At 42.0% G+C, this 11,109-nt stretch overlaps 1 protein-coding gene across 2 annotated transcripts in view; it reads right to left on the reverse strand.

The window, feature by feature from the left end:
• col4a3 (collagen, type IV, alpha 3) overlaps positions 1-10,179 on the reverse strand; it is a 125,743-nt gene extending 115,564 nt beyond the window's left edge. The window contains exon 1 of one of the 2 annotated variants that reach the window (XR_011669855.1): positions 9,317-10,179. Coding sequence is in view for 1 of the 2 variants with exons in the window: in XM_071359539.1 (XP_071215640.1) it covers positions 9,317-9,406 (90 nt within the window). In the remaining variant the exon portion in view is untranslated. The remainder of the gene's footprint in view (positions 1-9,316) is intronic. The other variant, XM_071359539.1, reaches the window with a different exon arrangement.
• Between the last annotated feature and the right edge of the window lie 930 nt (positions 10,180-11,109).

Genomic DNA, 11,109 nt, shown 5'->3' on the forward strand with positions numbered 1-11,109 from the left:
AGCCTTGTTGGTTAAGCCATAGAAAAATCCAGCAACCTCCCACTAGCCATGATTGGCTGAAATAATGAGTGGGCTGGACATGCAGAGAGATGTGTTCGAATTGGTCTGCCATATAGAAGGCATCTGTCTATTTGAGCTCGTCAGTCTATGTTGGTAATCCTGTCGAACGCGGCTTTTAACAAAAATATATATCGTGTAGTGGAGCTGCATAAGTGTGGCACTCCACTTTCTGGAGGATCAAGTTTTGAAATCAGTGGAATTAGAGTATGATAGCCAAAGAGATGGAGAAAACACCTGTCTCCGGATTACATGTTCAAACTAAGGGCAACCGTGGTTTGGCATTCCTGACAGGGAGACGCGTCCATCATGCACTATCATGTATACAGTTAAGATAGTCTAGCGTTAGATAGCTACATTTTCAGATATTACACATGTCTAATTTTGACAAAGTGGTTTCATTTCAAGCTAAACTGTACTGTTAGCTAGCTAACATTGAACCTAGTTGGTTAGCTCCCAGCACTGTGGCATTGTTGGCACTTTGTTCATTGTTGTTTAACTAGCTAACGTTAGTTGGCTGGCTCATTAGCTAACGTTACGTGACGTGTGTACAACACCCGTTGAATATGGCCGGTGTCAGTAAACATCTGCAAAAAAGTGTAATGAAATTGTTGCCAGCAGAGCTGGTTAGGCTGTTTTCATGTTATCCATAGGTAAACAAATCATTGGCCAGAGCGTCAAGTGTGCGCTCCGAGAGCGAAACGAGATGGGTGGGGCTAAAGCTTAAGAGGGTGTGAACGATGCTGAATGGGTGTTGACAAAGAAGAGCTCTTCACTAAAAACCAAAACATTCAAAGGCCATTTTCTCAAAAGTTTACAAGTTGATCAACTTTCAAAGCAGAATTACTTTCCCATTGTCCCTCAAATGCAGTGTATGATATATCATTTTGTAGCTCTGAGTCACTACTTTAATCCAATGTAAAAAAAATAATAATAATAATAATAAAAAAATGCTACTTATTAAGGCCAAATCCAGGTGGTGAGTCACAATTGTGCAACGCCCTATGGGACTCAGATTCACAGCCAGCGAAACCGCCTGGAATCGAACACGGGTCTGTAGTGACACCTCAAGCAATGAGATGCCGTGCATTACTGAGATGCCGCTGCGCCACTCGGGAGCCCAAAAAATATACATGTCAATCTCAAAGTGGAGGAGAGATTGACTTTATCACTACACTACTTTATCACAACTTGTATTTGTGAGAGGTATTGACATGTTGAATGCACCGAGCTGTCTGTTTACGACTAGCACACAGCTCAGACACCCATGCATACCCCACACAACATGCCATCAGAGTTCTCTTCACAGTCCCCAAGTCCATAACAAACTATGGGAGACTACATGGAACTCTATTCCACATCGGGTAACTGATGCAAGCAGTGTTTTTTTAATTTATTTTTTTTACATTTAACCTTTATTTAACTAGGCAAGTGAGTTAAGAACAAATTCTTAATTACAATGTCCACCTATCGGGCAACAGTGGGTTAACTGCCTTGTTCAGAGGCAGTACGACAGATCTTTACTTTGGGATTTGATCCATCAACCTTTCGGTTCCTGGCCCAATGCTCTAACCACTAGAGCCACCTGCCACCCCTTAATAACACATGATAACACATGATAACATAAGCACTATACACACACACGTACACATGGATTTTGTGTTGTGGAAGGGGAGTAGGGGCCTGAGGGCACACACTTAGTGTGTTGTGAAATGTGATATGAATGTATTGTAATGTTATTAAAATTGTATAACTGCCTTTATTTTGCTGGAACCCGGGAATAGTAGCTGCTGCCTTGGCAGCAAATGGGGATCCATAATAAATACAGCCTACGGACTCTGTTTGATGTCAGTCTTCATTGAGAACATCTGGTGCTGGTAGGCTTCACGTGCTGGCAGCAAGATGGTGCTGGCAGGCTTTAATAAATGTATATCAAATCAATTGCACTAAGTCATTGTCCTTTTTGTTTAATGTCACAGTTTACCATAAGGTGTCAAAAATTACCAAACTAAATGTAGAACTAGTACTTAATTCGTTTTCTGTCCGGATACTTTTTTACTCTTAAGTAGTTTCCAAAGAAATAACATTTTACTTGAGTAAATGATAATCTAAGTAACATTACTTAAGTACAGATTTTCAGCATCCACCTCTGCAAGTTATACATAGCCTAACTGTAAAACGTGTACGAGCATCCCCCCGGAATAAATTTGATCGTTCTCACAGTAGGCCAACATCTGTCAATCACCTGATGGCCTAAATCAGTTCATCAATTTAGCCAGGGAAACACAAACCGTAGTTTATCGTTTTTCACACCTTTCATTATGTGACTATTGATAAGCTAATGGTACTGTATGAATTGGGCTCTAAAATACACTGCCTGAGTTTTTTTTTTTTTTTTTTACACGCAACATACCGTAAAATCTGTATGTTAAGGCTATTAGCTGAGGTCTGAAGACTTGTATTAGCGCCACATACGAATGCCTAGCCTTTAGTTCCGCAGGCTAACAACACTGTTGTAGCACGCAGGAGACCTGAACTTGAGCCCACCCAGTCAGTATCACCAGGCACCATATGGCTCACTCCAAATTCTTCTTATAAAACAATTATTGTACTATAATAAGTATTTATTGATTTTGAAGACATGTTATTAAGAATGATGTTGAATAAATGTGCTGTGAACGTTGTATGAATGATACCGCAGCGTTCTTGAAGGTGTCAAGACTGGTTTCATGAAGGTGTTACGAATACCTTGTGTATACCCCCTTCCTATAAAGTGTTAACAAAAATGTTGTCCATAGTGTATAGCATAGAAGTTAAGGCCATATGAATTGACTTAGTCACTAGACTGTGACATCAGACTGTGTGACTCCACACACCTGGAAAATATGATATATTCTGCCTCTCTGCCTCTCTGTCCTTCTTACCCTTTTGCACAGAGGCAGATAGTTATTGTGAACAACTTTCTGCAGAAAGAACAACTTTCTGCAGAGTATTTCCTCTATCACATTCCAATAGTTTTCTATATTTCCTGCATTTCTGCTACTGAAAGCAGTCTTAAACAAGGGTCAGAGATGTTTTGGAACTTCAAAAGTTGTCTTCTGCTGCAGTAAGTCTATGCCTTAGGCCGTCTGTTTTGTAGAGGCTATATGCCACAATACAAAATGAGCTGAAAAGATAAAGCACCACATATATTTGCTGTATTTATGTTTCCCATTACAACGGGGTTTAAATATACAGATGGATCAATACAAACGTATTCTGTATTATACTGAACAAATATATAAATGCAACATGCAACAATTTGAGAGATTTTACTGAGTTACATTTCATATAAGGAAATCAGTCAATTGAAATACATTCATTAGGCCCTAATCTATGGATTTCACATGACTTGAAATACAGATATGCATCTGTTGGTCACAGATACGTGATCAGAAAACCAGTCAGTATCTGGCGTGACCACCATTTGTCTCATGCAGCGCGACACATCTCCTTTGCATAGAGTTGATCAGGCTGTTTATTGTGACCTGTGGAATTTGGCTGTGCGAAGTTGCTGGATATCGGTGGGAACTGGAACACACTGCGGTACACGTCGATCCTGAGCATCCCACACATGCTCAATGGGTGACATGTCTGGTGAGTATGGAGGCCATGGAAGAACTGGAACATTTTCAGCTTCCAGGAATTGTGTACATATCCTTGCAACATGGGGCCGTACATTATCATGCTGAAACATGAGGTGATGGCAGCGGATGAATGGCACGACAATGGGCCTCAGGATCTAGTCACGGTGTCCCTGTGCATTCAAATTGCCATCGATAAAATGCCATTTTGTTTGTTGTCCGTAGCTTATACCTGACCATACCAAAACCCAACCACCACCATGGGGTACTTTGTTCACAACGTTGACATCAGCAAACCGCTCGCCCACACAACGCCATACGCATGGCCTGCGGTTGTGAGGCCAGTTGATCATACTGCCAAATTCTCTATAATGACGGCGGCGGCGGCTTATGGTAGAGAAATGAACATTCATTTCTCTGGCAACAGCTCTGGTGGACATCACTACTGTCAGCATGCCAATTGCACGCCCCCTCAAAACATATGTGTCATTGTGTTGTGTGACAAAACTTCACATGTATTGTCCCCAGCACAAGGCGCACCTGTGTAATGATCATGCTGTTTAATCAGCTTCTTGATATGCCACACCCATCAGATCCATGGATTATTTTGGCAAGAGAGAAAAGCTCACTAACAGGGATGTAAACACATTTCTGCACAAAATTTGAGAGAAATATGCTTTTTGTGCATATGGAACACTAGTCCTACAGAGGGGGTGAACATTGTATCTGGGGCAGTAATGAGTTCCTAGTCCAGAGTCTCAATACTGAACCTGTGTAGTCATGACTAGTACAGGTGATATGGAATCTATGATGCCCAAGAGGTGAGGCTGTGGAGCACGCAGCACACTGACTGTCTAAATGCAGAGTGATCTGAGATTCACAGTGACAAGACTGAGCCTGTGCCTCATCAGATGTCTACTGCAGATAACAGCCACTGTAAAACAAATACACACGACAAGGGGGAATTGTTCTCACCGCAAACGTACCACACTTTTACACTGTGAACACAAGCCACCCTTACACCAGCCTGGCCCTCTTCTCACCATACACACGCACAAATGTACACGCACATTAGGACAACATTAACACATACTCTAATTTGAGCATTCTACTTTATACCTGCTGCCTCCATAACATCCCTCCCTCACCCCACCCCAGTCTGCCATACATATAGGCTATATTTTTTAAAGATCTAAATACGCACTTTCAATCAGGAGTTGGCTGTCCGATTTTAAACTGCATAGACATCAATCCTTTATTCGTCATATATTGTTATAATGATCGAAGCATTGTGCAAAGCCTGTGGTGGAGCGGTTTCGCTCCAGGCCAGTCACAAATATGCCTTCTCCGTTGAGGTTGTCTTAAGTCCAGGACTACATTTAATCTGTGTCCGGGAAACCATCCTTTAACCTTCCACCAAGCCTTGCCTGAAGCAATTTCCCAAACCAATGGACTTGATCAACAATAAAAATGATCTAAACTAGGCAAGTTAAGACCTCTCTGGGATATTCGGGACGCAAGCGTCTCACCTCAACAATAGCCAGTGAAATTGCAGGGCGCCAAATTCAAAACAACAGAAATCCCATAATTAATTAATAATTCCTCAAACATACAAGTATTTTACACCATTTTAAAGATAAACTTGTTGTAAATCCAGCCACAGTGTCCGATTTCAAATAGGCTTTACGACGAAAGCACACCAAACGATTATGTTAGGTCAGTACCTAGTCACAGAAAAACACAGCCATTTTTCCAGCCAAAGAGAGGAGTCACAAAAAGCAGAAATAGAGATAAAATGAATCACTAACCTTTGATGATATTCATCAGATGACACTCATAGGACTTCATGTTACACAATACATGTATGTTTTGTTCGATAAAGTTCATATTTATATCCAAAAATCTCAGTTTACATTGGCGCGTTATGTTCAGTAGTTCCAAAACATCCGGTGATTTTGCAGAGAGCCACATCAACTTACATAAATACTCATAATAAACATTGCTAAAAGATACAAGTGTTATGCATGGAATTTTAGAACCACTTCTCCTTAATGCAACCGCTGTGTCAGATTTCAAAAAAGATTTACCGAAAAAGCACACCATGCAATAATAATAATCTGAGTACAGTGCTCAGACAACAAAACAAGCCATACAGATATCCGCCATGTTGTGGAGTCAACAGAAGTCAGAAAAAGCATTATAAATATTCACTTACCTTTGATGATCTTCATCAGAATGCACTCCCCAGTTCCACAATAAATGTTTGATATGTTCGATAAAGTCCATAATTTATGTTCAAATACATCCTTTTTGTTCGCGCGTTTAGTACACAATCCAAACTCACGAGGCGCGGGCAAGTCCAGGCGAAAGTTCAGACAAAAAGTCATATTACAGTTCGTAGAAACATGTCAAACGAAGTATAGAATCAATCTTTAGGATGTTTTTAACATAAATCTTCAATAATGTTTCAACCGGAGAATTCCTTTGTCTGTAGAAATGCGATGGAACGCAGCTAACTCTCACGTGAGCACGCGTGATCAGCTCATGCCACTCTGGCAGACCTCTGACTCAATCAGCTCCCATTCCATCCTCCATCACAGTAGAAGCATCAAACAAGGTTCTAAAGACTGTTGACCTCTAGTGGAAGCCTTAGGAAGTGCAATATGACCAAATTTCCACTGTATCTTGGATAGGCAAAGAGTTGAAAAACTACAAACCTCAGATTTCCCACTTCCTGGTTGGATTTCTTCTCAGGTTTTTGTCTGCCATATGAGTTCTGTTATACTCACAGACATCATTCAAACAGTTTTAGAAATTTGAGAGTGTTTTCTATCCAAATCCAATTATATGCATATTCTAGCTTTTAGGACTGAGTAGTAGGCAGTTTACTCTGGGCACCTTTTTATCCAAGCTACTCAATACTGCCCCCCTGTCCCAAGGAAGTTAAGAACAAATTCTTATTTACAATGACGGTCTACCACGGCCTACCCCATGTTTTTAGATTTTTTAGCAAATTTAGTACAAATTAAAAACAGAAAAATCTTATTAAATAAGTATTCAGACCCTTGGCTATGAGACTCGAAATTGAGGTCAGGTACATCCTGCTTCCATTGATCATCTTTGAGATGTTTCTACCACTTGATTGGAATCCACCTGTGGTAAATTCAATTGATTGGACATGATTTGGAAAGGCACACACCTGTCCACATAAGGTCCCACAGTTGACAGTGCTTGTCAGAGCAAAAACCAAGCCATGTGGTCAAAGGAATTGTCCATAGAGCTCCGACACAAGATTGTGTCGAGGCACAGATCTGGGGAAGGGTACCAAAATATTTCTCCAGGATTGAAGGTCCCCAAGAACACAGTGGCCTCCATCATTCTTAAATGGAAGACGTTTGGAACCACCAAGACCCTTCCTATAGCTGGTTGCCCGGCCAAACTGAGCAATCGGGGGAGAAGGCCCTTGGTCAGGGAGGTGACCAAGAACCCAATGGTCACTCTGACAGTGCTCCAGAGTTCCTCTGTGGAGATGGGAGAACCTTCCAGAAGGACAACCATCTCTGCAGCACTCCACCAATCACACCTTTATGGTAGAGGGCCAAATGGAAGCCACTCCTCTGTAATAGGCACGACAGCCCGCTTGGAGTTTGCAAAAAGGCACCTAATTTACTCTGACCGTGAGAAACCAGATTATCTGGTCTGATGAAACCAAGATTGAACCCTTTGGCCTGAATGCCAAGCGTCACGTCTGGAGGAAAACTGTCACCATCCCTACGTTGAAGCATGGTGGTGGCAGCATTAGGCTGTGGGAATGTTTTTCAGTGGCAGAAACTGGGAGACTAGTCAGGATTGAGGGAAAGATGAATGGAGCAAAATACAGAAAGATCCTTGATGAAAACCTGCTCCAGAGCGATCAGGACCTCAGACTTGGGTGAAGGTTCACCTTCCAACAGTACAACGACCCTAAGCACACAGCCAAGACAATGCAGGAGTGGCTTCGGGACAAGTCTCTGAATCTCCTTCAGTGGCCCAGCCAGAGCCCGACTTGAACCTGATCGAATATCTCTAGAGAGACCAGAAAATAGCTGCGCAGCGACGCTCCCCATCCAACCTGACAGAGCTTGAGAGGATCTGCAGAGAATAATGGGAGAAACTCCCGAAATACAGGTGTGCCAAGCTTGTAGCATCATACCCAAGAAGACTCAAGGCTCTAATCGCTGCCAAAGGTGCTTCAAATAAGTAATGAATAAAGGGTCTGAATACTTATGTAAATGTGCAAAAATGTCTAAAAACCTGTTAACGCTTTGTCATTATGGGGTATTGTGTGTAGATTGATGAGGGGGGAAAAAACAATTTAATGTATTTTAGAATAAGACTGTAACGTAACAAAATGTGAAAGAATTAATCTGAATACTTTCCAAATGCACTGTATATTTATACATCTTTTCCTAATTTCCTCTTTCTTCATTTGCTGGATTTTCACCCACAGCGGCCAATCCACTGTTCATTATTAACTCCAACCCTCCAATGTCCACAGATTAACCCATCTTTCCCAGTGTAATGCCATTTTGTAATTTCCTTTTGCAATACATCCCTCCATTTTACTGTGATGTCTTACGACGGTCCTGAACATCCCTATTTGTAAAGATTTGACTGATATTGCCCTAAAAATAAATACTTTACCCAAGAGTATAATGACATTTCCCATTGACTGATCGTGTTTTTTCAGATCCCCTAACAATACAGTTTGCAGGTCCATCTGAATCCTGAAAAACCATTCCTGGACCTGACTCCAAAAGCGAGCAATCGATGGACAGTACCAGAAAATATGTTCCATAGATTCTGTTTCCTCCTGGCAGTCTGCACAAGGCTGACTGTTCAATGCCCCATATTGAGCATTCTTTTTATCAATAATTGAAATTACCATTCCCAGATTCCAGACTGTGCTTTTAGATGGGATAATGATGATGAAGATTATGAAAAATGTATTAATTAACAAACAGCGTAATGAGCTATCTGTGTGTGTGTGTGTGTGTGTGTGTGTGTGTGTGTGTGTGTGTGTGTGTGTGTGTGTGTGTGTGTGTGTGTGTGTGTGTGTGTGTGTGTGTGTGTGTGTGTGTGCGCGCGCGCACGCAATAGCGCCTCTGTTGAAGCTGGCTGAATCTTTTTAACCATTTCCATTCTACCATATTAAAATTGTCATCACTCTACAACTAAATGCAATCTTTACCAGTAACCTAAAGCTTTGTAATACACTCGTCATGAGCCCTAGACCTGTAGAGGCAATAAATGACATCAACATAATTGAACTCTGACATAAATGCATTTTATACCCAGCTTAGCTCAACATAACGCTCCTGCTACACTAAGTAAACCTAGGCTACCTGTACGAGTTAGGCTAACAATAATACGTCTATTGGTGGATATTCAGGTGACACATCATTTGAAGTAATTTCGGCTTGGATGACACATCAACTCAGCTACATCGTCAACTCAGATTCATGTACGCAATACACAATGGTTGAACAATATTTCCTATACAAATCAGTTATAACACATGCATGATTGATATGCAGCTTACTTTATACTAATCTGAGCCCTTATAGCCTAATTCAGCGTGCTATTTTCATACTTACATCATCTGTGTATGCAGGTGTGATGATGCCGCTGAGCAGTAGCAACAGAACGCTCAGGAGCAGTGCGGGAAAAGTGAGAAAGTCTGTCATTTCATTACCTACAGCAGTTCCATACAACGTTGGCGTAAGCCCCGTTTCAGTTGGTTATCTTTGTTAACTGTAAAATCAATGCAGCAGCCCCCCTGAATAACTCGCTTTTAGAAATAAAAAGAAATAGCCTACTGCTCGCTATCACTGCGACAGGTTTCTGCACTTTGAAAGTTGGTGGTGTAACTCACTATCCGTAGATCCTGCGCGTGGCAAAGATAACCTCCCTCAAGACAGTGCCTTTACCTTTGAGCCCCATTCACACGTGCGACAGCTAAGTATTTCAAGGCTAAATAATACACCCAAGTCATAGGCTAAAAAGTGGAACCACTGAAATATAATAAGAACGAGTGGGACGTGCAAGCGTCGAATAAAATATTGTCTATGTAAACACGGGCACCCTCATAGATATCATCCTAACCAACTTGCCCTCTAAATACACCTCTGCTGTTTTCAACCTAGATCTCAGCGATCACTGCCTCATTGCCTGCATCCGTAATGGGTCAGCGGTCAAACGCTCCCTGAAACACTTCAGCGAGCAGGCCTTTCTAATCGACCTGGCCGGGGTATCCTGGAAGGATATTGATCTCATCCCGTCAGTAGAGGATGCCTGGTTCTTTTTTTTTAATGCCTTCCTCACCATCTTAAATAAGCATGCCCCATTCAAGAAATTTAGAACCAGGAACAGATATAGCCCTTGGTTCTCTCCAGACCTGACTGCCCTTAACCAACACAAAAACATCCAATGGCGTTCTGCAATAGCATCGAACAGCCCCCGTGATATGCAACTTTTCAGGGAAGCTAGGCAGTTAGAAAAGCCAAGGCTAGCTTTTTCAAGCAGAAATGTGCTTCCTGCTACACAAACTCAAAAAAGTTCTGGGACACTGTAAAGTCCATGGAGAATAAGAGGACCTCCTCCCAGCTGCCCACTGCACTGAGGATAGGAAACACTGTCACCACAGAAAAATCCACTATAATTGAGAATTTCAATAAGCATTTTTCTACGGCTGGCCATGCTTTCCACCTGGCTACCCCTACCCCGGTCAACAGCACTGCACCCCCCACAGCAACTCGCCCAAGCCTTCCCCATTTCTCCTTCTCCCAAATCCAGTCAGCTGATGTTCTGAAAGAGCTGCAAAATCTGGACCCCTACAAATCAGCCGGGCTAGACAATCTGGACCCTTTCTTTCTAAAATTATCTGCCGAAATTGTTGCAACCCCTATTACTAGCCTGTTCAACCTCTCTTTCGTGTCGTCTGAGAACCCAGTTGGGTTGGGTTGTGCTTCTAACCCAGGACCTTGAGTTGAACACTTGACCCAGCTGCTGGGTATATTAGACTGTATTGTTGGGTTAAAACAACCCAGTCAGTGTGTTGGGTTGTGACATAAACAGAGCACATTGGATTGGGGGATTGACCCAGCAGCTGGGTCATTATTTATTTTCAGTGTAAGCCTAATTTCAATTTTGCTTATTATTTTTGTCTTCCCTACCATCCCACCCCCTCCCTTTCCTACACAATCAAGATACAATATTGAATTTATTATAATTTATTTTGCATTGCCTGCATGAACTTCAGCTGAACTTGATGTGGACATCACTGGGTCCGAGCTCCCTGTCATCCAGGACCTCTATACGAAGCAGTGTCAGAGCAAGGCCTAACATTTTTTCAAAGACTCCAGCCACCCAAGCCATAAACTGTTGTCAC

Source organism: Salvelinus alpinus, chromosome 22, assembly GCF_045679555.1.
Source record: "Salvelinus alpinus chromosome 22, SLU_Salpinus.1, whole genome shotgun sequence".
NCBI classification, from domain to species: domain Eukaryota; kingdom Metazoa; phylum Chordata; class Actinopteri; order Salmoniformes; family Salmonidae; genus Salvelinus; species Salvelinus alpinus.